This window comes from Dermacentor silvarum, chromosome 11 (genome assembly GCF_013339745.2).
Source record: "Dermacentor silvarum isolate Dsil-2018 chromosome 11, BIME_Dsil_1.4, whole genome shotgun sequence".
In the NCBI taxonomy this organism is placed as follows: domain Eukaryota; kingdom Metazoa; phylum Arthropoda; class Arachnida; order Ixodida; family Ixodidae; genus Dermacentor; species Dermacentor silvarum.
In genome coordinates, this window is record NC_051164.1 from 117,778,378 (window position 1) to 117,806,209 (window position 27,832).

Sequence of the window (27,832 nt, forward strand, 5' to 3'; positions counted from 1 at the left end):
TGGAAGCTGCTCTCGACAACGAGCCCGCCGCTGCTCTTGCTGTCGTTCCTCTTCGGGTGTATCAACCACTCACGACCTTCCAATGGCGACGGCGGAGCTAAAATGAGATCGCAACTTCGCCTCTCTCTCTGTCCCTATAGCACGTGCGCATGCACGCAACGTCATTCATTTGACCAGATGTCGGTTCAAGGAAACAGGTGGCAGCTAAAGCGCGCTTCGATGTGAGGGAAACACTCTCTCTTGTGGGGGAGAATGTTTTTTGCTCGCGGACAACAGATTTGCCCTATCCATATACAGCTTTGCTGTAATAACTGGGACTACACAAACTATACAGTTGCACCACTTCACCTCGCACGTATCTGCAATACCCGGCGTGGTTTCTTGGCCCACATCCTGTAGCCTCTGTCCACAAACTGCAAATATTCCTCCTTCGTCTGTTGCGTTCCTCATACTGGGGATACTTAGAGCTTCGATAAAAATCTGTAAGAGAGAAAGATGGGGGGGGGGGCCTGGAGTAATTTCGGGGATGGGGAGTGTCGGGATCCCCTGGGTTGGGGGGAGGGTGTATAAATCTCTGGGTGCAGTATCGTCTCGCACAGCTGTCCTCGCAGGCGTACCCCAAGGTAGTGTCTTTGGGCCAACACTTTTCGCTATATACATTGACAGCATCACTCGGAACCTTACCTCCATGCAATTTCTCAATGCTGATGACATAACGCTGCTGCAACCCATTCACAAACCCTCGGACTACTTATCCCTTCAGGCTGACCTTGAGACGTGTCATCAGTGTACTGTCCGACACCAGCTTCCTGTCAACTCCAACAAATCCTGTGCAATGACGATTTCTGCAAAGCCTCCATGAAGCCTCCGCGCTAACCCTTGGTGGCTGTGAACTCAGACGTGTGATGTGAACTACTGGGCTTGATGTGGAGCTAGATTCGCGATTGTCCTTTGCCATCCAGGTGCCCAACACTGTAGCCAGGTCCCGCCGAATGCTTGCATTTGTTAAGCGCAATACTGTTGGCATGCCGCCCACTGCTTTTCGGTTATTGTACACTGCCCTGGTGCTGCTCATCCTTGAATATTGTTCTCCTATCTGGCTACCCCAATCTGTGACACTTCAGGGCCGCCTTGCTGGTGTACAGCGTTGTGCCGCCTATATTCGCTATAGCCGCAGCACACCAACGAACCAGCGCTTCTCCTACACACGTCTCGACTGATACGCTGCATCAATTTGCTTCCTGGCAACCTCTTGCATCTCGTGTTCAGGCTGCCATTGTCCACCTTCTGTGCAGACTTCTTGACCCTTCTCACTCGAACGAAGAGGCACGGTTCCTCTTGGAAGCATGAAGCACGGTTCCTCGTTGTGGCGACGGCTTCCACCAAAGGACATTCCCTCCTAAACTGGAATACTTTGGGCCTATAATGAAGGCCGCGCAGCGATTACTGTGACTCTGAGCAATCCACCCCGATCCCTCTCTGCACGTTTAGTGCTCCCCCCACTGGTCCCGGATTGGGCACACAAACCACTCCGGTTCTGCGACCCTGTATGCCTGAACTCACCCTCTCTGAGTACGAATGAATTATTGTTGTATAATTATAATTATGTACAAATTTGCTCGGTGTTTATTTTTTGGAAATAGCAGAAACATGCAGGGAAATGTTGCACTTTGTCCGCAACTGTTGCCATGTCTAGTAGTAGCGTTTCTTTTATTGACGAGACCCCAAATGAAGCACGCTTTCTGACAGTGCCTTTCCCTTCGCCCACAATCATCCCATATATGCAAGCTGCCACGAGCGAAGAGTGGCTATTATTCACTCGTTTCATCAGCGCGTTGGATTTATGCATTCTAACGCATTCTCTGTCTCTCTCTCATATTACCTCCCCTCTGGGCTGTTACACGTGAGTACGCAAGTAAGTGCTGCAGCTTCTGCAATGCTTTTGCGGGGTGCTGACGTGTAATTAGAGCCGTCCAGAGGGCTTTGTGTCGATAGTTCCAGAGGGCATTGTAACAACGACCAGAGACCTCCGGAGGGTATTGTGGCGACGCCCACAACGTTTTCGCTGGAAACCACACGACCAAAGAGCTCTGGAGGGTATTGTGGCGACGCCCATAATGTTTTCGCTGGAAAGCCTCGCAGATGCTTCTCCCACATCCCTACCATCTACTATAATGAGCAATATGAGTGGGAAGATGCGAACGCTTGGCAAATAGCCTCGGAACCGAGAAACACAGGGTCTCCATGACTGCACAAATCGAAAAACGTAGTAGTCTCAACTCCACCTATAGTGAATTGTCGACCCCACATTGACGATTCACAACTTTTAGGTACAGTGGCGCCACCACACTGCAACCGCCGAAAGCAGTCATCCGGTGCTAGAATGAATACTTGCCTGGCAAAAACCTGCTGAGCTGTGCTTCGTTGTCTTTGCCATTCGTGACTTCTTGTGCGTGTGGAAAGCGAATCACAAAGAATTTTGTTGACACATCATCGTGGCAACTTGGCGTGCTGTCGCCGACACTTTTCAACATGGCCATGATGAAAGAAACTCCCAGCCCAATTCGAGAAAATACCGGGAATCGGACATGCCTTGTATGCAGACAATATCGCAATATGGACAGTCGGAGGATCCATAGGAGAACAAGAGGCATTACAGGATACAGTAGGCGTCATAGCAAGATACGTGGAGACATGCAGAGTGCAATGCAAGTCGGAGCTCCTCATAATCGAGAAGCGCTCACGAGGACGATCAATAACCGAGGCACCAACCATCCACCAGCGAATAGGTCCTAGAGAAATCCCCATGGTGCAGAGGTTTCGTATCCTCTGCATACACTTATAAAAAGAAGGGGGCGGAGGATACGCTATACAGAAGCTACAATACACGACCCCGCAGTTCTTGCGCATGATGCAGCTAATTACCAGCAGGAAGAGGGGACTCAAAGAACAGGATCTGATCCGACAAGTGCAGGTCCTAATTGCGAGCCGCATTGTGTACTTGGAATCATATTTAAATTTCAGCAATGCAGAAGGGGAGGTACTCGACCGGCTGATACGCAAGGCGTATAAGCAAGCGCTCGGACTCGCACCCACAATAGCTACTTTTCGCTTAGAAGATACACGGGTGTACAACAACGCTGGGAAATCATAGACTCCCGCCAGGTAAGCCAGAAGGAAAGGCTACAATGCACAATAGCGGGACGCTGGGTCTAAAACGTCTTGGATATTCCGTACGGAAGACCAGCGCACTGACAAAAATCCCAACACGAATACAGCAAACTATGCACATCTCACCGATTACCAGGAACATGCACCGAAACTTCCACATTGGACGGCAACATGTCCGAGCGCAGGCACTCGCAAGGAAGTATGAGAACCCCCCCCCCCCCCCCAATGTCTTGTACGTAGACGCGGCCAGCAACGCAAGAAGCACCGCATTCGTCTCCAGCGTAGTCGACAAACAATGGAGTGAAATAAATGCGTTGTCAGTTTCCAGAGCGAGCCCTGTGGAGGCAGAGGAATTAGCGATAGCATTAGCCATCACGATGACACCGCACTGGGAGTGCGTCATAGTTTTGACAGACTCTCAGACGGCATGCAGAAATTTTTCCAGGGCCGCACATTGCATTCTTGAGTGGAGCTCGCCAGTTCCCACCATACATACAAATCGTGTGGACTCCGGGGCATGAGTCCTTACGTGGCAATCAGCAGGCACACGCGTATACGCCCGAGCGCATGCACACTGGTACCCGCGAGAGGACCGCGCCGAGCAGGTTCACCCCAAGCCCATACCATTAACCTTCACGCACATCCTACAACACTATCGCCTTTCATGAACAACACTACCGCTGCCTCACAATGCTCTGACGTGAGAGGAAGCTGTAATATGGTGAAAACTGCAAACAAACACATATCAACATTTGAGTCTCTACCACGCCATACACCCTGCACTGTGTTCCTATAAATGCCCACACTGCGATCAATGCGCAACGCTTTACCACATGGTATGGGCTTGCACAAGCACACCGCAGCTCACACCCATAACACACAGCAATAGGAGGCAGCGCTGTGGCTACAGATCCGGCTCGACAGACCAGCTCAACCGGCTGGTCAACCGAGCGAGAAGGGCAGCTATAAGGCAGCCGGACTCCTTGAGGGCCACCCACTGCACAGCGGAACAGGTACCTATGAGTCTCTCACCTTGGCATTTCAAAATGGAAAGGAAGTACAAGAGCAATCGCATCTGCCCCGTTCCTTAACGGTCAAATTTACCGCACCATGAAAGGCGTCGTAAGCCGCCATAGTTTTCCTTTGGACAAGCGACGAAAAAAAGCAATGGGCTCTGGAACTGCACATCGGAAAGCCTGTTTTGGCACATAACACCCCCGAATTAACGTCACTCGATCACCCATTGGACAGTCTCGCATTCACATACGTGTAACCAGGGTATTTGTGAAAGAATGTTCGTATTCTTCGTTTGTGTAATTTAGACTCTTTACGGTTGCTGTTGAGGAGAACCAGTGGCGATCTAGGACTTCTATACCAAGCAGGTTATATACTACAACTTCTGGAGTGGAGGTGGCTCACCGAAAGTGAAGCCGGTCGCCACCATCGTGCTCGGGGTAAAAAGCCCACGCTGCTGTGGTTAGTCATTGTAGGTCGTGACAGAGTGCGGAGTGCGCTGCCGCGCTGTTGTTGTAATTGTGTTTAATGATTGTGGCATGCTTTTCTAAAGCATTGCAGCACCTCAGTACGCCATGGTGAAATAGTGCGTTGCTTTCGGCTATACAAATCGGCCTAAGAAGACACCGGGAATGACATTTCACCTGTATGTACACCTTTCTCTTTGTTTGCTTATACGGCCACCTGTATGGTGTGTTTTTTTCAGTTGGGAACTATTGGGAAGGTGCACGTACATGATACTACATTACACGTGTCTCGATGTTAAATTTACGCCATAAATTCTCATTGGCACGTCGCTGCGTGTGGTTTGGCTGGGATTTCACCGCTAGCTTGTGGTGCTCTCGAGTTGTGCTCAAATACGCGTGCAGTCTGACTGCGCGTACCACAAATTGTCTGCTTGTAATAGGACTTAAGCACAAGGGCGCTTATGTACCAAGCATTAGGTACTAGTTGGTACTAGTAAGCAGGTGTGGATGCGCTTTAAATTTCGAGTTTAATAATGCATAAACATTCTTTGACGAGTACCCCAGCTCCGTCATGCGAAAAGTGTAATGCATTGTATCTGCCCAAAAATGCGTAAATTGTGAAGTTAGGACATTTAATCGTTATAATAGTGTAGAAGTAGATGATTAGTAGCTTTATAAGTGATTAGCAAGAATTTCAACCACTTAAAAATACATATAGGGATACATAGGGCTACATAGAAAATGCATGGGGAATAATAGTAAGGGTGGGCCAACTTGAAATCGGGGGATGGACACACTTAACGTAGGAGTGGGTCACCTTGAAATTTGCAAGTGGGCCCAGTTAAAATTTGAGGGTGGGCCAACTTCCACTGCGCCTGCGTTTTGCGAGAACAGCAGCTTACGGTAATTGCCACCGACAGCCGATAAGACGGTTATGTGTCGCAGTGACTTACAGCGAGTCGCTTTCTTTTTTCTTCCTTTTTTCTTTATTGTTCTTCGTGCAACCATTTAACGGGACATTTAGATATTGGCTTGTATTTTAGACCGATTCTTTTATATTAATCGAGGCGATGAGGTGTCAGTAGCACTCTGAACAGTGGTGCATCTGAACCAATAACGATGGACAAATATAATAAAAATGAAAAGAATGATGGCTAAACTGATCGCTTGTGTGAATTTTCTTTGTCCATGCGTTATACGCTAAGTTCGTTCAAAAGGACTTATGTATGACACTACAGTGACCAACGAACAACAGTCAGCTGTGATTCTGTAGCCTAACAATGTCTCGAGTGCCTCTTAAACAGCATTATCATAAAAATGTCTAAAAGAGGTTATATGAAACGCAATATTGCTCTCGTTACAAGCCGTCCTTTGAAGACCATCAACACGATTGTCCAGGGTTACCGAGACGAAGGACGCATAAACGATGCGCTGCACCAGAGACGACATCAATGAACTACGAATGACCTTTGCATTGTTTCTGCAGTTCCATTTCAAAATGCAAAAGGTGTGCGCAGTGCTCTTGGCCTGGACAATGTGGGCGATAGCACGGTAGCGAAGGCTCAGGGAAGCAAGATCGCGAAGTCGCATCGCCGTTCATAAACCTCTTCTCGCAGCAGCCAACAAGGCAGCTCGCTTGAGGTTTGCTACTGAATACTGCAGCTGCAGCAAAGAAGAGTTGAACCTTTCGATGTTGTCTCTCGACTTGGCAACTTCCCACCAACTGTGGCAAGCAATAGAAGAGTGGAAGCGCTTTCAGCGTGACCCTGCCTTCATCGACGCCCTCTACGGGTCTCTGTCTCAGAGATTGCATACCGTCATTCAAACCGGTGGTTGCATTACGCGTTATTAGACCACCCAATGCACAAAACAGAAAAACGAGCATACGCTGCTGCCCCATTTTATGTGTTTTTATATTTTTTTGACATTTGGCAAGCACCAATAAACAGCAATACCAGCTGTCCGTGTGCACCCGACGGCTTTGCCGCCCCACTCCTCTTGGGAGCTCGGCTCTTTGAGCCTGTCAGCGATTTCTATTTACAAAATGGATTGCTCTGCTAAGCCTTTAGCAGTTCTTGCCTGCTGAAGGCAATACCAGCGGGAGTAATGGGGTTCACCGGGTATATACATCCTCTCCAGAGGCTGGCAATCCGGGGATCGCTTCGCCGTTGGGGATCGCGCCTTTCGAACCATTGGAGACTGAGGCTCTGGCTTCTACTTGGTGAGAATGCTCACGGAAGAGGTGGACCAAAGGATCAGACGCCGTAACGGGGGCTCGCGAGAAGGCGTCCGCCACCACGTTTGAACTCCCTTTCTGGTAGCGTATAACAAGGTTGTACACCAGAGTGGCAAGATGGGCTTGTTGGTTCATCATGAAGGCAGTATTTCAGCGCTTGGTAAGGATGAGGACAAAGAAGGAGATGTACGCCTATGTGTTCGTACATCTCCTTCTTTGTCCTCGTCCTTACTAAGCGCTGAAATACTGCCTTCAAGGTTGTACAGCTGCCATGTCAATGCCCAGTGCAAGGCGGCCCGATGGCTCGCACAAGCGCTTAAGCCGGATTGTACGTCTCCACGGCAAACGGCACTTTCGCTAACGCCAACTTCCGGAGAGCAAAAAGGACCAACGGTCAGGTGGTCCGCTCAATGCGCGACCGACCCAATGGGGCCAGTAAATGGCAATGAGGAGAGCTGGGCTGCCGCTCCGACAGGCGCATGAGGCCTCACATGACCGGCAGACGGATCGACAGCGGAGTGGGGTGACTCACGCACGTCGAAAATGTCGCTCGGATGCGCGTGAGACAAGCGGTAGGCGGAAAACGCGGCGACTTTGTCGGCTGAGCGGGGCGGCTCACGCTCTACATTGCCTCCCAGCTGCGCTCGGGACAAGGAGAGGCCAGCAAGTGGTTTTGCACCAACAGCGAGGCAGGGAGGCTCAGCTGCAGCACACGGGACACCGAACTGCGCTCGGGACAGCGGAAGGCCAGCGAGCTAGCTCACGCCTCCGGTGGAGCGGGAAGGCTGCACCGCGGCGTATTCGTCCGAAAGGTGCTTGGGACAAAGGTAGGCCAGCGAGCGTATACTTACCAGCATCTAAGCGGGGTGGCTCCGATGCGGCACGTTCGACACTAAACTGTGCTCGTGATAAAGGCCAGCAACTGAGTTTGTGCCAGCACCTAAGCAGGGTGGCTCCGGTGCGACACCAGCCTGTGTTCAGCGCAGGGGAAGGCCCGCGAACGAACCGGCAGAGCGGTGCGGCTCCGGTGCGACACATGGCGCGGCAAACGACGCTTGTGACAAAGGGAGGCCGGCAAGCGTATTCGTGCCGGCATCTAAGCAAGGTGGCTTCGATGCAGCACATGGCGCAGTGAACGACGCTCGGGACAAAGGGAGGCCAACGAGCGTATGCGTGCGAGCATCTAGGCGGGATGGCTTCGATGCGGCACATTGGGCACAACTGAGCTCGGGACAAAGAGCGGCCAGCGAGCGGAGACCGCACGCCGGAGGGGTTAGTGTAGGCACCTGCTCCCCGCGTGTCTCAAACAGTTGAGAAAACCCGTAATTGGCGTGGCTAAAGGACTAGCGTATACATCCGAGCTGTCAACACCACCTGCGGTAAAATTCCGAGCAAGTGCCCCCAACCCATGCAAGAGCCCCCCCTAACTTCACCGCTAATTACAAATTGCCGCGCTGACCCGGGAAAGCGCCCCCCCCCCCCCCCCCCCTCCGCACCAACATTGGCCTGCAACGTCCAGGGACGCTAAACAAATGCAACATTAAAGGGACGCTTAACAATTGTGCAGATGCCCTGTCGAGGTTGGAACGCCAGTAGGCAGGCCACCACATGATAACAGAGTGTCGGTGCTGTACATTTCAACTTCATGTACGCCGAGAGACGAATGGTACTACAACCCTTAGTTTTTCTCGGGTGGTTTGTTTTACCCAAGGTAAGATGGTGTCAGTGGCGACATGGTGGGTCACTGGACCGGCGAGATGGTACCCAGACTGTGTACGTGTCGTGTAGGAGCACGCGCTCATGCTCAACTGTTCTTGTCAATTGTGTTTGTTTCCCGTATTTGTGTGTACTACTTTGTTTTGTTACTGAGAACAGGACTAGTTTCTTTTTTTTTTTCGCTCCCTCTTGCCTGTTGCTCGGGGATACTAATAATACACCTGTAGTTGGCTTGATGATGTTCAACTGTCTGCATGATTTCGGATTACCTATGCGGTCGACGAACGTTCTGTGTCAATGCCATGTGTACATCAGGTGCCCCCACATCATTCTGGGTGGGGAGGTGTTAAGTTCGACGACCTTTACTTGGATATTTTACTTGTATGCATGAAAACTAACTAGGAGGACATTACAGAAACGTTTCCATATGTGTGTAGGTATGCATGAAAACTAACTAGGAGGACGTTACAGAAACGTTTCCATATGTGTGTAGGCCCGGGGAGTGCCGCGCGCTATCAGCTAGCAAGATAGGCCGTTTAGAGCGGGGTGGCGGGCGCCGCTGAGCCGATGGTCATGGACCACATGTGCAGGATGTTTCGAACCGTCAACCACGGCAAACGGGTGCCGACAAACGCGTCACTTGCCGATCGTCACTGTTGTCGCCCCCCCACGGTGTCGGGGGAGCTGGACAAAGGATAAAAGGGCACGCGCCAGCAGCGCTCCTTGTGAGGCTAATGGGCAGATGGGAGTCGCGTTGCTCAGGCGGTCTTCGTCGCATAGAGCAAGCCGCCGCCTGTGTTCAAGCAATTGCACGGCGCATCCTCTAGTTTGCGGCTTGCTCGAGTGCATGGGCCGGGTAACAAGCGGATTCAAAATGGAAGGGAAATTATTTTCCTGGCTTTTGCTTGTGTACTTTGTTGGTGCTGTTTTTGTGTTACTGGTTTGTTTATTTTGGTTTGCTTGTGTTTCCTTTGAAGTGAAGCTGCAATGTAAGGATTGGCCAGAGGAAAACGGGAAAGAGTGAAGTGAACCAATAGGAGTGACTGAAAGAAAACTGTTGGGCTGATTTGAGCTAACCATAGGGTCGTGACAGTTGTATGCTTGTAAAACTGTTTGTGATTGTGAGAGTGCTCCGCCCTACGCTGCCGAGGGGCGGAGGAATGAAATTTTTGTGTGAACCGAATTGCTTAAAAGGGGGAATCCAGTCCTCTTTTGGGGGAGAGCGATGAGAGAGCTGGAGTCGATCACTCAGCAAGCTGTTGGCGAAATGTACATATGTAAATAAACGTGTACATACGGAGGAGTTGTTGCGAGCCTTGTATGCAACGTGTAGCCTGACAACGAACGAAAGATTGAGGGCTAGGAGCCCGGATCAACGAGGGTGCCATCAGGAGCGACAGACCAGCAATGATCTGAACTCGAACAGCGGTACTCCACCACGAAAACTAATTGATGCTAGATCCCGTTCACCATCTAGGTATCCGCCTCGCCACCGGTGCTTTCAGAACAAGCCCTATGGAAAGCTTATACATAGAATCGAATGAATGGTCACTCCATCTGCAGAGATCATACATCAGCTTCACATATTTCTTCAAAGTCCACCCTAATGATGAACATCCATGTTCTACAACCGTAAATGATTTGACGTGTACTACACTTTTCCATAATCGACTCTCTGTGAGACGGCCTTTCTCACTGCGTGTGAGAGAACTTAGCGAAAAAATGGATGTCCCACTTCTCGAACATTGCCTAATGCCTCCAGGTAAGCTGATACCGCCCTGGGAGTGGCAGGCGATCGAATGTGATGTATCTTTTGTAGAGGTCACAAAGCACGCTCCCGAACTCGAAATCGCAATGCATTTCCGTGAACTCCAATCGAAATACTCTTGCTCTGAATTCTACACCAATGCGTCAAAGTCGCATGCTGGTGTATCTTACGCGGCAGTTGGTCCCTCTTTCTCTGAATCGGACGTTTTGAACCCTCATACAAGTATCTTTACTGCAGAAGCCTATGCAATACTGTCTGCTGTTAAACAGATTAAGAGATCAAAACTACAGAAGGCAACTAAAATTCACGGACTCCTTAAGTGCCGTAAAGACTCTAATGTCTTTAAGAAAACACAAAAATCTCATTTTTATTGAGCTTTACTCATACTTATGCAATATTTATTCATCTCGTAGACATGTGACAATATGCTGGGTTCCTGGCCATAGGTGCATTGAGGGTAATGTGCTAGCAGACCAAATGGCCACATCAGCTACATCGCCCGGTAGTTGTACAGTTGCTGTTCCTGCAACAGACTTGAAACCTTTCTTGCGAAAGAGACTGTGAAGCCACTGGCAACGCTTGTGGGATGCTGAAAGAAATAATAAGCTTAATTTGATTAGGCCAGAGTTAGGTTTCTGGCCCCCTGAAACGAAAACACGACGAATGGATGTCCTATTCTGTCGTCTCAGAATAGGACACACATATGGCACCCACAGTTTTCTGCTGACTGGCGATGAACCACCAACCTGTGGTAGATGTGGTGAGAGGCTGACCGTCCTTCATGTCCTTCTGGAGTGTCGGGAAGCTGAAAGAGAGAGAAATATTTTCCCCTAGCATACCACTATCATGTCCCTCTCCATCCCAGTATGTTTCTTGGCAAAGAACCGCTTTTTAATACAAAAGCAGTTCTAGGTTTCTTGAATGATGTAGTACTACATGTAATTAGCCCTAGATATTCGTAGCACATCCTGCCGCCAGAGGATGCTGCTGGGATAGTGTTTAGTATAGCGCATGCCTCCAGGCCTTTATGTTTCAAGGGCTCTGTTTAGGCAATAGTGCTTCACGCCAATTTTCGCATCCAACATATTTTGCATATAGTAACATTAATTTGCAATGCATATTTCATGCTCATAGCACACGCCTTTAGTCATTTCCATAATCTTATTACGTGTAGATTTTATGCACTTTACAGCGACTATTTTTAGGCCCCCTTACAGCCACGTCATATCCACCACTCGTAATTCATCACTTCAATTCAAACTCATTAACACAGGCCTGGCACTTTTTGGCCATTATTGGCCCTTGCGTAATTAAACCCCATACATCATCATCATCGACTTGCTTGACGGGGGACGCTTCCTCGGAATTTTACGGTAGGGCGCTCCAAGGAAGGGATCGCTCCCAGTGGCCGAAAGCAGAAGGTCTCGAAGGCGAACCTACCTCGTGCTATCGGTGTCGTCCGTGTGGAAGGACATTAAGTCCGTAGCCAGGGGGTCAAGCAGGAACGAGGGCCATGAAGGGGCCTGCTCTTATGCCATGCCGAAACCACATTGGGCGCCAGTTATGTGAAGATGGGTTTGCACAATGCCTCCTTTGAAAGAGGCATTGGTTTGCACTTGGCTCACCCTACGAGCGACAGCGAGGAAAGGGCACGACGCTCCTCCACTCCGCAACGCACAAAGGCACTACGGCAGGGTTCATCGACTCTCCGACGCGGCGCAGAGAAGGCCCCAAAGTCAGTTCGCCAACAAACACGGGTTTATTCACTCAAGGTACAGCACAGTGCGACAGTCACGGCGCTTACAGGCCAAGGCACACCGCAAGACCGATCGAGTACACACACCCGCTGCGCTAGGGCTAACCGGGTAGCGGTCCGCCAAGCGGGAAAACGAGGAGTCGCGAGAACAAAGGTCTCATGTAACCACCTCGTTGTGGGCCTGTGAGCATCTGCCGCGGCGAGGAAGCGCTCAGCAGACGAGAGCTTGGCTGGAGAGGGTGCCCGGGGGCCGCCACTCGGGAGGCCAATCAGGGCGCTTCCCGGATCACGTGTTCTCGTGGGGCAAGTCCAATACCACAAGGGGGGGGGGGGGGGAGAGAAGCACGGTTTGCGTGGGAAAGTAGCTCTGGCGCTCTAGCCGTGTCCGCCATGTTGCCGTTATGGCGGCGGTTCCTGGAGATCGAGCTAAGCGGCACGTCCGAGCTGGGGGACTAGGCGCGGGAAGGCACCTCGATCCCCACAACGTACAACAAAGGCATATGTGGTTCTGTTGCACAGAACTAACTATATAACATAAGTGATTCTACATACTGTATGTCCGTAAATGCGTTGTGCCTTTCATGTGGTGAGAGCTGTCTATGGAAGATAGAAAAACCGAGGAGAGGCCCTGACATGCCCTGATGTCACTCTTCGTGAAGCCTCCGTAATGCCGGAAGTTGTATTTACTCTGCCATTTTGTCAGGGCATATTCCCCTCTATTGTTGTATCCTTGAAGTGCATCTAGCTCGGGGGCTACGCCACTGCTCTAGCTCCTTGCTTGGAGATGAGGTTCTGACTCCTTACAGGGAAAACCTTGTACAGCGAATTCCGCAACGGTTTTTGTGCGGCGATCAAGGCCGGCGTGGTCGGTGTACCATATGCCAATCAAAGAACAGCCAGTGTTATGGTCGACCGGAAATTCAGCGTCGCTAGTGCACCCAACATTCTGCATCGCTAGCTCGCCTGCCGTTGTCGAACTGCCTTTTTACAGTGAAGCTGTTAAGGGCTAGGTCCCCGAGGATCGTGTCCGCATGTAGAAAAAACTATCAGCAGCATTGGCTTGAGCGTCGTATTTTTGAGCACACGATCCCTCCCCCCTCCCGGCCGGCTGAGCCCCCGCTATCTCTCTTCTCTTGCGCCAGTCGACCTTTTATGCCACGTTCCCCCCTTAGTAGAGTTGGGCCCGGCTGCGAGGCTAGCGTGGCAAGCCAGCTGGAAGCTGCGCTCGACTAGAGTTGAGCCCTGCTGGGAGGCTAGCAAGGCTAGGCCAGCGGCGCTGCTTCATTGCGTCCCTCCGCCACGGCTGCTGACGGGCTGTTTCCCTGGCCCATCCGGCTGCTCCACGTGCGTCTATTGACAGGGCTGTTGATAAATGGAAGGAAGGCGAGGAGGGCGCGGTGCGGTGGCCCGATGGCGGGTGTGAGATAGGCGGCTGCCACGCATGACTGTGCGTGTGTGCCCACTCTCCCGACTGCGGCACATGCGCGCAGCCCTGCCGGGCTCGGCCGCCTTTGCCGCAGGCTCTCTCTGAGCGCCCACCTGTCTACGAAAAAGGTAGGTCAAAGGAGTGGGATGTGAGAGGACTTCGCATTAGCGTTGGTTGTATATACGGAGCTCTGGGGGGGGGGGGGGGGGTTATTCCGTAAGAGTCCACCTAGTGGACTGTCCATTTCGGCTGTCACGAATGGCTCCAGCTGCACGAGCGAGAAGGAGACTGGCTGCCTCCTTCTCGCTCATGCTGCTGGAGCTAGTCTCGACAGCCGAAGTGGACAGTCCGCTAGGTGGACTCTTGCAGAATACCCCTGTTGGCCTAGGACTCTTGTCTGGGAACGTCATACAAAAGCGGAGGAAGGCCAGCTTCGCTGGTCTTCCCTCTTCACAGGGTAGAAGAGGTCTGACTTTTTTAGTAGCAAAGCAAGTGCTTACATCTTTTATTCAATGCATCCTGGTTGGACATTTTGAAAAAACAAAAACAAAACATGGGTGCCTGTTCTATTCCCCCATAACCACGTCTGTGGTTAAATGGCACAATAAATTGCTCCTTTTGTATTTCTTAATATGATTGTGTTCGCACTCATTTCTATGACGCACATAACTTCGTCCATTAAATGAGCTGCTGTCGCATCCACTGACTGGGTGCCGGTGAGGTCGTGAATTAATTTGCCGTCTTAGAAACTTAATTTTTACGAAGCAGCAGTGGATAAATGTGAGGCTTATAGCATGTGAAAAGACAAGGACGAAGGAAGACATGACACACACAGGCGCTAACTTGCAATGTGCTATAAGCCTCACGATGTCATACCAACAAGCCCGAATCACTGCATTACAGTGGATAAACACCTTTTTACTTGGCGATAAGCCCAGGTTAGAACTGTAGTTCTAACTTAGGCCAATAGGAGTCCATAGGAGACCACAACTGCATGCAACTGCAGTGTGCGCACCGTGCTCATATGCTCCAGTCTGGCCGTGCTACGCGGTGCGGGCAGGCTTTGTCCTGTGCCTGTTTGACCGAAGGATAGTAGCCGCATCCAATTTGCGCATTTTGAAGCACTGTCACTTGCTGAATACGAAGCGAAGTCTGCCAAGGCGGGGTGGCCAAAGTTAAATTCCTATGCTGGCAGCCGAGCGTGAGCAGACAATAGTCGGCTTCTTACGGAAGTGCGTAATTCTAATCGAAATTCGAAAGCAGATTTTTGCTTACTTCAGCCTGTTTATCGAACAGCGTCAATAAATATACACTGTAACAGTAGGAAGAAGCTCACTGATCCAAGCACCGTTCTTGATTGATGTCAGTTTTTCTCCAATAGCATCCGCGTATGGGGATCTACTGTCGTACGAAACAAAGCAGCCTGAAAAGGGTGAAGAGCAGGCTTCTGTTAGAAAGAGCATTTCAGAAAAGGCTGACTTTGCGCTCCGCTTGTGGGCTGCACGCGTCGCTCACGACTGCAGAAGTTGGCTGAGATGTTCACAGCAGCGTATGATAACCGCGGTCTGTGTTTTAAAGACGATAGTCTTTCTTGGGCTACCTAAATGTGAAAAACTTAGTCTGCCTGTCTCTCGATTCAACCTCCCGGCCAAAACCAAGCATGAGGAGTGGAGATGCAGAGAGAGACAGAGAGCGAGAGTAATAAATAAATAAATAAAATAAACTTTCTTGGCGAGGCGGTATTCGAACCCGGGTACCCACGGTCCGAAGGCAAGCGTCATAGCCACTAGGCTATACACACACGCTTGTAGAACATGCATTTATGGGAACCACATGATTGCGTTGTACCAACGATTGTAACAGAACTTGCTATGAGCAAAAGAAAGAGAAAATGAGAGCAAGAGAGAGACATTTAAAGAAACAATGAGAAACACAGATAGAGAGACAAAAAGAAATGAAAAATGAAATGCTGCAAATGAAAAAAATCAACGCGTTAGAAGTGTCGAAGAGACGCTACGCGTTAAAAACAAGCTGACTGAAGCAGCGGCAGCTTTAAGCCAACAGTAATAAAAGGTCCTTACAGATAGCACAAGAGCAGGGCGAATGCTGTAAATTTGAATTGAATTCAGCAAAACCTCTATTGCATCCATCATGGGAGGAGTGAGAGGGAAGGAGAAGAGCGTGAGGGGTGGGAGAGGGGGAAGAGAGGTGTTGTTACGTATCAGGGGCGGCAGAAGACTATCGTTTTTCGACATCATTTGCAGAGAAGCAAGCAGATATGCGGCCTTTTTTTTTTTCACCAAACTTGAGGGATGGTTTCGGACTCCTTTAAGTAGCCTCCAGAGTATTGCCGAGACAATCAGTGGAAAGGAAAGCCAGGGGTCTGCACAGAAAGTTTGCTTACCCCTCGTGGTTTCTTGCGCGTTGTCGTAGTCATCTCAGGTAGAGGCTGTTGTTGCACTCATGGAGGTGCCAATGCCTGAGAGTTCGGCGCAGTCCCTTGCCCTCCTGTCGATTTGTGACATCAGTGGCCTCCCTTCAGTGGCCTACCATAGGAGCGACACTTTCTTGGAGACTTGGAAGGGCAATTAGTTTCACAACGGCAGGCAAGCTGGAACGTTGGCCACACTTGTGACGCTGAATTTCCAGCCGATCATAACACTGGCTGTTCTTTGACCGCCTCACGAAAACTTTTGCGGAACTCGCTGTAAAAGGTTTTCCCTGTAAAGAGTTGGAACCTCATCTCTAAGCAAGGAGCTAGAGCAGTGGCGTAGCCCCCGAGTTAAACGCACATCCAGGCTACAAACCTGCCTAACCTCGGGCTTAGAATTAAGCTAAGCGCTTCTCTCTAACAGAACCAGGTGACGGAGCTTATAAGCAGAACTAGACAATAAAACTCCACGACATCATGGAAATAGCTGTGTGTCCAACCGCATCGACATCTAGCTTCTGACTATTTTATATCATGTATACCCATGGGTCATGACGCAGGTAGTTGAATTAATTTCCATGTTGAATGGGGGAAAGCCCAAACTAAAAGTGAGAATTAATTCACTTGACAGAGGTTCGGGCCCCCTATACAAGGCATATACAGTAGGAGAAACCTGAAATACACCTTCTAACATTACAAACATTATGTAAACACAAAAAAATAAAAAAATACACTCTGTTAGTTGTTCAATGTGCGAACGCCAATTGTTTTTTGTATCGCAAACAACGGCCAGTTACCTTATATTTTCTACCTGTGGAATAACAGCTTGATGATACGACAGAGACACTGAATCTTGAAGACGAAAAACATCACTCTTGTTCACGTCAAGGGAGAGGCGAATACTAAGTAAAGCATAACTGGCTCCAGTAAAGCGTTAAATAAAAGTGAATGCCACGCGTTATTTTCCACTTTTCCGAAGAAATGCCATAGGGTAAAGTCAATTCTACTCCCCGCAGGGGCGTGTGCGCAAGCAGGCGTTTAGTGAGTTGCGACACTACGTACCCGAGCACATGAGGGTTGGACCCTCCCACGTGTAGCTGTGCGCGGCTGAGCCATGTCTGGGGAAAGGGGGATCCTAGGGGTTGAGCTGATGCTGGGTGTCTGGACCTCTAAGGCCCCCCGGCGGAGGCAACACACCTCTTCGGCCTCTGCTTCACATAGACGGCACCCCCGGGCTGACCCACCCAGGGGAAATCGGCAGTTGCCTTTTCCTGTCCTCCTCTTAAACCTTCATCTTTCTCTCTCACTTTCAATCTATCCTGTCTTCTTTTCACTACTTCTCACTTCCAAATTTCTGGGCGGCAAGGGTTAACCTTGTGTGGGTAATCAACCTAGATTTCAGAATATTTGGTTATAGCAATGATGTACTGCTGACGTGTACACAACTTGTCCTTGCTATGTCGTCACGTCCCCTTGTTGGGCTCGGTGGTGGGTAGCAGGCATCACTGCTGAACATAATGCTACATATTATGGGATCAAGCTATCCTCCACTACCTGATCGTCTCCCTCACAAAAGGGTACGCACCAATGCAACGTTCAACTTTTTCGTTCAACCTAAAGAAACGTTCCCGAAATTCCACGTTGTGCATTGTGAAAATCCAGACAAGACTGTTCGTGCAATCTCACCATTTCTTGTGTCAAAGTCTCTCACTGAAGCAATAGGACCAGGCTACAAAGTAATGAAGATGGCTAGTGGCGACTTGCTGCTTGAGCTGAGTGAAACACAGCACAGCAAGCTGTCTAACCTCAACACGATTGGGGACAACCCTGTCTCCATTTCTCCTCACCGTTCACTTAACACAGTCCGTGGAGTAATATCTGATCAAGACCTTTTGGAACTAACTGAAACAGAACTTCTTGAAGGATGGAAGGAGCAAGATGTAATAAACGTACAGAGAATCAAATTGAGACGGGATAACAAAGAAATACCAACAAAGCACCTAATTTTGGCCTTCGCCATGAGCAACCTACCAGAGACCATTGAGACAGGGTATATGAAGATCCGTGTGAGACCATATATGCCGAATCCCCGCCGATGTTGATGTTTCAAATGTCAAAGGATTGGCCACGGCTAACAGAGCCGCCATGGTCGGTTGATGTGTGCTAAATGTGCAGCAAATGACCACCCTGCAGATGATTGTCAACGCGAACTTCACTGTGCTAACTGTAATGGAGGACACGCCGCCTACTCGCGATCATGTCCCAAATGGAAACAAGAAAAAGAAATCCTTGCGCTCAAGGTGAAACAAAACATTTCTTTCAAGGAAGCGTGTAAGCGTCTTTCTTTTGTTCAGCACACAACGTATGCCGAAGTGGCGCGTCAGGGGGCTGCGCCACCCCGGCCTAAGGCGGCTGCTAAGATCACGAGCTGTGAGCTGGCAGTCTCGCCACCCGCGCCTTTGGTGGGAGCAGCTAGCGCTGCCTCACCTGACCCGAGAAAAGGGAAGCTGACCGCTGAGTCAGTGACTCCCAAAACTCCGCGAGAGTCGAGGCGCGTGGCACACTGCCGCCTGCGCAGGCGTCGAGCGCCTCACAGGAGGCGATGGAGGTAACTCCAGGCCCTTCGGTGTCAACGGCGCCAAAGGATCGGCGTGCCTCGTTAGAGCGCGCCAGGACAGGAAAAATCACAAGAGTTACTGCGCCTGTGAAAGGTCCAGTAACATAGCTGTGCAATCTTGAACACAGAACCACTTATCCCAGCCACAATGGCTGTACAAATGTTACAATGGAATGTCAGAGGACTTATTCATAATCTAGATGATGTAAAAGAACTCTTATCTGAATTCCAACAAAAAGTGTTCTGTGTTCAGGAAACACACTTCACACCCTGCCACAAAAATTTTCTAAAACAGTTCGTAGTATTTCGAAAAGACCGAGCTAACTGTATTGCCCCCTCAGGTGGAGTGGCTATAATTACAGACAAATCAGTTGCTTGTCAACATCTAAATATTCAGACATCTCTTGAAGCCGTAGCAATCCGTGCCATACTTTTTAATAAGTTGGTAACGGTTTGCTCTTTATACATCCCTCCTAATCACTATCTAACCATGGTTGAGTTTGAGAACCTGAGAGACCAACTTAACGAACCCTACATAATCCTCGGTGAACTGAACGCCCACAATCTGCTTTGGGGCGACCCACGTTGCGACTCGAAACGACGTCTCATAGAAAAATTTCTTATTTCAACTGGTGCGTGTCTTTTTAACGGAAAGGAACCTACATTTTATAGCTCGGCACACCATACATTTTCTTCAGTTGACCTTGTTATAGGTTCCTCATCACTACTGCCATATCTAGAATGCAATGTCATAAAGAATTCATACGGAAGTGACCATTTTCCGCTAATTTTGACCACTGCAGATACGCTCGATCCTCTTGTCTACCCGAAAAAATGGAAATTTAGTGCTGCCAATTAAGAGAAATTTAGAGAACTCTCCATTCTCTCATATGACTCAATCATACACTTAGAAATTGAGGAAATGAATGCATAGCTCACCGAACACATATTAAACGCAGCCCAAGAGTCCATACCGCGAACAGGATGTACTCGTGCTAACATCAAGCCATGGTGGAACCGCGAGTGTGAAATAGCTAAAAAGAGGCAAAATAAAGCGTGGGGTAAGCTTTCGCATTACCCTAACACAGAAAATCTAATCGCTTTCAAGCGAGCAAAAACTAGTGGAAGGCACATCCGACGTGAGGCCAAGAGAGAAAGCTGGAGAAACTATCTGTCACACATAACCTCATATGCAAATAAAAAGAAGGTCTATGCGAGGGTGCGAAGGCGTAAGTGCCAAGCTCCTAGTCCACTCCCATTGGTAAATAATCTTGGCGACTCACCAGAACAACAAGCTGACACTCTAGGTGAGCATTTTGAAAGTATTTCTAGTTCACTTCATTATATGAAAGAGTTTTTAGCGCACAAAAAACAGGCTGAACGCAGACCACTTCTCTCCCACAAACGAAGTCGAGAGGGCTATAACAGCACTATAACAATGCACGAACTGAACATCGCTCTAAACAGTTGCCGAAGTTCAGCTCGGGGTAAGGACCAGATCAGTTACGACATGCTAAGGAAACTGCCGAAGCAGACGCTTGAGTGTTTGCTGGGCCTTTTTAACAAAATTTTTGATGCTGGATGTTTGCCCAACAGTTGGAAAGAGGCAATCGTTATACCGATCCTCAAACAAGGCAAGGATCCCTCCATGGTTGCAAATTATCAGCCGATAGCTTTTACAAGTTGCTTATGCAAAATTTTTTTAAAAATCATGAATTGCCGCATTATACACTTTTTAGAATACAATGGTATACTAGATACGCTCCAAGCCGGCTTCCGTGCAGGCAGATCAACAACCGACAACATGGTCTTCCTCGAATTGTACATACGAGACGCCTTTGTCCATAATCAGTACTGCCTTTCTGTATTCTTTGATCTCGAAAAGGCATACGACACAGCATGGCGGTATGGCATAGTGCAAGATTTGAACGCATATGGGATAAACGGAAACATGCTCCAGGTCAAACAGAGCTACCTCTCCGATCGAAAGTTCCGAGTGAGGATAGGAAACAGACTTTCTCGAATCTTTGTGCAAGAAAACGGTGTTCCCCAGGGAGGTGTGCTTAGTTGTACGCTGTTTATTGTGAAAATGAACTCTCTTCGAACTTCTGTACCGCCAACAATCGCCTACTCAGTCTACGTAGATGATTTGCAAGTCAGCTTTAAATCTTGCAACTTATCCATATGCGAGCGTCAAGTTCAGCTAAGTGTAAATAGACTATCGAAATGGGCAAATGAGAATGGTTTCCGCTTTAATACAGAAAAAAACAACATGCGTACTATTTACAAGAAAGAAAGGCCTGCACCCTGATCCATCCATTCAATTAAATGGACACAAAGTGACGGTCAAAAGTGAACATAAATTTCTCGGCGTCATTTTTGATAGCAAACCCACATTTGTTCCACACATCAAGAATGTAAAACTAAAATGCCTAAAATCGTTGAACGCCATAAAGATCCTTACTCATTATTCCTGGGGAACTGACACGCTATGTCTGCTATCACTCTTCAATAGTCTTGTGCGGTCCCAGATGGACTATGGCAGCATAGTATTTCAGTCAGCATCTAAAACCGCGTTAAAGATGCCTGACCCCATATACCATTTAGGCATTCGGCTAGCTACTGGTGCTTTTCGGACTAGCCCTATTCAAAGCCTCTATGTAGAGTCCAACCAATGGCCCTTGGAGTATCAGAGGTCATATTTAGGAATTACATATGCCCTCAATATATTAGCTCAGAGGGAACACCCTTGCAGAACACTAATTAATAATCGAACATCAGAACTGCTGTACGCAAATAGGCCATCACTAGCTCAGCCGTTTCCTTTGGCCTATCACAACTGTTGCCGAAACTCTTCTCAGATGTCCACGAGACTGGGCGTAGTGATCTCATTGCTCCCTGGTGCCTACGCCCAGTTCTGTGTGACATGTCCTTTAAAGCGCTTGACAAGAAACACGTGCCACGCGAGGCTATTTTGCAACACTTCCTATCACTGGAAGGCAAGTACAATGCAACGTCCTATTTTACGGATGCCTCAAAGACGCACAAGGCAGTCTCATGTGCTACATAGTCACGTCTATAATGTTACAAGAACTCTTAATACAAGTTGCAGCATATTCACAGCAGAAGCATATGGTATCCGACTGGCTGTGGATCATATACGACAACATAGGATACAAAAAGCTGTTATCTACACAGATGCGCTAAGTGTCGTAACTGCACTAGCTTTGGGAAAGGTGGGAGACAACCCTGTTTTTAATGACCTGATAAAATCCATTTATAACGCTTACAATGAAGAACTTTCCCTCGTGGTATGCTGGGTACCGGGACATTGCAGCATAGCAAGAAATGAGACGGCTGATCAGAGTGCTAGAGAAGCTGCTCTACGGGGTGACATTGAAGTTACTGAGGTCCCTAGTTGAGATATTAAACCTTACACCCGTAACCGGCTACGACGGCACTGGCAGTCCCAATGGGATAAAGAAACGGAAAACATATATGCTACATTCGGGTAGATGGCAGTTTTTTTGCTTTTCGTAACTTCTCTATCAATTTAACAAAAATCTACATTGTTTTACTTTTATTTCAATTTTTGTTGCCATCGTTGTTGACCGAGTTGAGTTTCTGTCTACAAAAGACTCTGAGGCGGAACAATTTGTGTTTCCTTATGTGTGCGGTTTTGTGTTTACTTGTTTCCAGGTGCTACCCTGACATCGTGGAAAGTAGACGGTCAAGAGATGTTGTTCTTGAGGTAATAAGATGATGCTACTCTAGCATTCTGTTTTGACAAACACTGGCGCTTTTAATTACGAACGCTTTTAATTTTCTTCGTGCAGCGGTAGACTGTACAGGCCAACTCCGGCTTTCTGTATACGTCTCTGCCGATCAAGTCTCACGCGGAACGCTGTCTGAGCTTTAATCCAATTAGCAGACCGAACAATAATGATGACTAGTGCCGTAAATGATAAAGAACGCATTTCATCTTGGCATGATCAATTTGCAAATTTGCTTGCGAGGTTGACTTTTTATGTAGACTGTTCATGATGATGATAAAAATTATTTATTGTAGGATGGCTCGAAGGCCTATTATGTGGAACAGGAAGGGGAGAGGGGAGGAGAAATTAGAGCCGTCCTAGAAGCTGCGTGTCCTTGGCGAAACGCAAGAGCGAGTCCACAATGGCTCTGTCGCAATGCGCTAATCCAGTTGCCATCCTAATCCACTCCTCGTAGGACAACACTTGCACTGCCCTCGGGTGGTGGTCCCGCTGCTTAGCGTAGCGCTGGCACTCCTAAAACAAATGGGCTGCGGATGGTCGCATGGCCACGCTGCTGTCAGGGCACCTGTGCGGCTCCTGGGGTGCTTCTTCATCCTCGGAGGCTGTCGAGGGGCCAGGTTCCTGCGACGGAAAGGAGTCAGGAGAAGAGAAAGGAGGGCGTCTCTCCCGGCGTAGCCGGTACTGCCACCACCACTCCAGCACGTCCGGTGTGAGGACGAAGCCGGAACGGAGCCTACTGTGCATAAAAGCGCATATTGCTTACTTGATTTGATTTTTCATTTTGTAACTTTATGTAACATTGTCCTATTGAGCAACAATGGAGAGGAATTACAACAAATGATTGAGGACCTTAATCGAGAAAGTGCAAGAATTGGGTTGAAGATGAATATGCAGAAGACAAAGATAATGTTCAATAGCCTGGCAAGGGAACAAGAATTCAGGATCGCCAGTCAGCCTCTAGAGTCTGTAAAGGAATATGTTTATCTAGGTCAATTACTCACAGGGGACCCTGATCATGAGAAAGAAATTTACAGAAGAATAAAATTGGGTTGGAGTGCATACGGCAGGCATTACCAAATCCTGACTGGGAGCTTACCACTGTCGTTGAAAAGAAAAGTGTACAATCATTCCATTCTAGCGGTGCTAACATATGGGGCAGAAACTTGGAGGTTAACAAAGAAGCTCAAGAACAAGTTAAAGACCGCACAAAGAGCGATGGAACGAAAAATCTTAGGAGTAACGTTAAGAGACAGGAAGAGAGCGGGGTGGATCAGAGAACAAACGGGGGTAGACGATATTCTAGTTGACATTAAGCGGAAGAAATGGAGCTGGGCAGGCCATGTAATGCGTAGGATGGATAACCGGTGGACCATTAGGGTTACAGAATGGATACCAAGAGAAGGGAAGCGCAGTCGAGGACGGCAGAAAGTCAGGTGGGATGATGTGGTTAGGAAATTCGCAGGCGCAAGTTGGAATACGCTAGCGCAAGACAGAGGTAATTGGAGATCGCAGGGAGAGGCCTTCGTCCTGCAGTGGACATAAATATAGGCTGATGATGATGATGAACTTTATGGGCTTTTAGGGTCTCACAGGACTAACGACCAACGCGGGTTCACGCTTAGCGAGCCACAGGACCGCGTCAGCCGTCGCGTGTAGCACGCTGCTGCGCGTGAGCTTAGGCCGCAAGGGGCTACTGAGCGACACGCGCAAGAACACATGTATTGCCCTGAGTTAACCGAAACCGTTTGTCTCCTGCAGTACCCAACACTGCACAACGCCCGGGGCGGCGCGTGAACCAAAGGGGTCCTGCACTAAGGGCGAAATATCAGCAGGGGTGCCTATAGCTCGTCGCTGCGAGAGCACAGGCTCAAGCTAGGACACGCCGCTGGGAGAAGTCCCAGCGGCTATGCTACTTGCTCTGGCGATAACCAGTGGGCCAACTTACGAGAGCTCGGGCAATCTCCATCGGCTTGGGGCTCCGGCAAGTGCGGCTCGACGTAGTACGACCGAGCGCGAGCACTAGGCACCGTTCTGCTTAACGTCCGGAAAAGGATCGGCACAAAGTACGCGCTCACCGCACAGCCAAAGGCACCGTGCTCAAGTCCTCATCGCAAAGGTGTCAGTGGATTAGAGGAAAGCATGTATGTACGTAATCAATGCTGGTCCTGGAGAGAAAGAGACCCGCGCTCGGTCCGAGAGCAACCTATCCCCGCGACGCGAGCGCCCCCACCGCAAAGCACCACGAGTGGAGCGCCACCGTTGAAACCGGTTGCAAGTGGGACCGGGGGAAGGCGTAGGGACGGCAGAACAGGTGAAGCCCACGCAGTGGCGCCGGTGCATAGCTCAATTCCCACAACTTCCCACAAGACCCCCTAAAACGGGGGTATTACATAAACAATAGGATATACAGGGAAGGAACAAAAAGTGGCTAAAAGTCTTCAGTTACTAAATGGGTCAGCAGGTTAAAATCGCGATCGGCAGGTGATGCGCAGGGGAAGGCCATTCCATTCAAATGGCTACTCAGTAAAAGAATGATGATGAAAATGTCATTGTATGCGGGCACGCCCAACTGGATGACCAGCATGACCGGATATGCACAGCACGGTGACTCAAATATAAGGTTTGTGGTCAATGTACTTGTACAAGACGCTTGCAATGCGGCTGCGTAGGGAAAAAGAAAAGGTAAGTAAGATTGTGGTTTTACAGATGAATATGAGTATGTGGAATGAACGAACCTGAAAGCACGCCTTTAAACTGTTTCAATGGCACCTTTGAGGTACGCTTGGGGTAGATCCCATATAGCAGATGCGTACTGCATGTAGTTTTCATTTTCCAAGTGAGTTATAAGCCCTCTCGTTAGAGAGGGTGACACCAAAGTATTTAAATGACGGGGCTAGTTCAACGGGGACGTTAGCAATTGTGCAGGAGAAAGCAAAGGGACTACGCCGGCGCTGAACCACATTCATTGTGGTTCAGCGTCGTGAGCCATTTATCATACCATTCCTGTGCATGGATGAGATCAGCATGGAGGATGGACTGGTGAGTCGTTAGTTATGGTGGTCCGGTATATAACGTAGTCATTGCCAAGCATGCTAATGTTACAGGAAACGTAGACCGGTAAGTCGTTTAATGTAAATAAGGTCAAGCTGGGGTTCCGGAGACACATTTTGAGTGTGTGCTGTGCTTAGTTCGCCAACTTTTTTATAGTGAAACGAAGGCTTATATTTACTATATTAGATTGCGCCACTGCCACCCTGCAATGTCGCCCCCAGCTCCTGGACAAGGAGATGTGGAACCTTGAAACAACTGATGGCAGGGTACTAGACATCTGGTTATTAAATGTGAAGCATTTCTTGGGGAACTATTGCCACTTTGACACTATCTGTCTATCTATCTATCAATCTAGCCACCTACGTCTTGGTGCTCTCATGGTCGTTTCATTAACTTGGTATGTACCGAAATTGGCATAGTATGACAAGAATGTATGACGAACATAAATGATAGGTCATGACATGTGTGTCATGTAGGTCATGAAACAGCTGCCTACGTCTTGATGCTCTCATGGTCGTTTCATTAACTTCGTGTATACCAAAACTGGCATAGTAAGACAAGAGTGTATGACAAACATAAATGATAGGTCATGACATGTGCATCATGTAGGTCATGAAACAGCCGCCTACGTATTGTTGCTCTCATGGGTCAAAAAAGCCCCAAAGTGGCAAAGAATCAAGAATTAATTATGGTAATAGGTGCAAGTATGGTTATGATAGTAACGATAATGATAGTAGAATGCAATAACAACTCAATGATGACCATGACTCGGCAAAGAGTGACAATGACCGGACAAAAAAATATTAACACTCAAAAACCACTGGAAGGGGTTCAGAAGTGGGCACTAGGTGAAGGAAACACTAAAGGATGATGGTAGAAGTCGTATTCATGAGCATGACTCTGCAAAAATTAAAATGACTCAGTGAAAAAGATTAACCCTCAAAAACCACCTGAATGGGTTCTGACGTGGGTCCTAAGTCAGTGAAACACTCAAGGGTGGTGGTAGAACTCATAGTCATGACCATGACTCAGGGAAAAAAGATTAACACTCAAAAAACACTGCAATGGGTTCGGACGTGGGCACTAAGTGAAGGAAACAGTAAAGGATGATGGTAAATGATGGTAAATGATGGTAGAAGTCATATTTATGAGCATCGATCAGCGAAAATGCCAGTGAGTCAGCGAAAAATGATTAACACTCAAAAACCACTGGAATGGGTTCGGACATGTGCAATAAGTAAAGGAAACACTAAATGAGGATGGTATACGTCATAGTCATGAGCATGACTCAGCAAAAATGACAATTATTCAGCGAAAAAAGATCAACACTCAAAAACTACTGAAAGGAGTTCTGATGGGGTATTAAGTGAAGGAAACACTGAAGGATGATGGTAGAAGTCATAGTCATGAGCATGACTCAGCAAAAATTGCAATGACTCAGCAAAAAATTATTAACACTCAAAAACCGCTGAAATGGGTTCGGAATTGGGTACTAAGTGAAGGAAACTCTAAAGGCATGATGGTAGAAGTCAGTCATGAGCATGACCCAGCAAAAATTACAATGACTGATTAACACTCAAAAACCACTGAACTGGGTTCAAACATAAATGATAGGTCATGACACGACAAGCATGTCATGTAGGTCATGAAACAGCCGCCTACGTCTTGGTGCTCTCATAGTCGTTTCGTTAAGTTCGTAGGCTCACCGCACAGTGCTTCGCATAACATCAATTCCCACAGAGCGTGGGATCTGCCGGCTTTATTTTTGTGACTGGCACCTACCTGTTTGAGATTCTTTTACCCGGTTGGGTATGTAAGACAATAAGTAGGGACGTAGGAGAGGTATTTTGTCGAAAGCCTTGGCAAAGTCCAAGAAGATGGCATCTGTCGTTGGTGGAAGATGGCTTGTTAAACCGCGCTAAATCAGACAACAAAGGACGCAAAAAAAAGGGACAAGCGCCTTTATTCTTGCATCTGATTTCGAACGGTGAACATGCCCGGTTCACAAGGATTGCGAGGATGGAATATTGGAGAATGAATTACGTTTTTCAACATTTAGCAGGGTACGCTCGTCAAAGAGATGAGGCACTAATTCAATGGGGAATTTTCGTTACCTGGTTTGAAGACCGGAATGACCCTCTCCGTTTTCCATTCGTCCGGGCCTGTGGAAAGTGACTGAGAAAACAATAAGGTTAAATATGTCACAGAGCTATGTTTCATGTTTTTTAATAGTTTAGAGTTGATTTCATTCACACCAGTTGATGAAGAGCTTTATGTTATCTATTACACGAGGTATGTTCAAAAAGAAACCGAACTTTTGAAATAGTGCGCCAACCGGCAGAGGGAGCGCGCTGCGGCTACTGAGCACATGTAGCGGCAGGTTTAGACAACAAACTGCCATTT

The 27,832-nt window shown here is 48.4% G+C and overlaps 1 protein-coding gene across 3 annotated transcripts in view; it reads left to right on the plus strand.

The window, feature by feature from the left end:
* Nucleotides 1-27,832, plus strand: part of LOC119433928 (suppressor of tumorigenicity 14 protein homolog) — a 261,357-nt gene that overhangs the window by 7,657 nt on the left and 225,868 nt on the right. For 2 of the 3 annotated variants that reach the window (XM_049659322.1, XM_049659321.1), the window contains exon 2: nucleotides 22,302-22,353. The exons of the other annotated variant lie outside the window; for it this stretch is intronic. In XM_049659322.1, coding sequence (XP_049515279.1) covers nucleotides 22,302-22,353 — 52 coding nt within the window. The remainder of the gene's footprint in view (nucleotides 1-22,301; nucleotides 22,354-27,832) is intronic. 3 annotated transcript variants of the gene reach the window in all.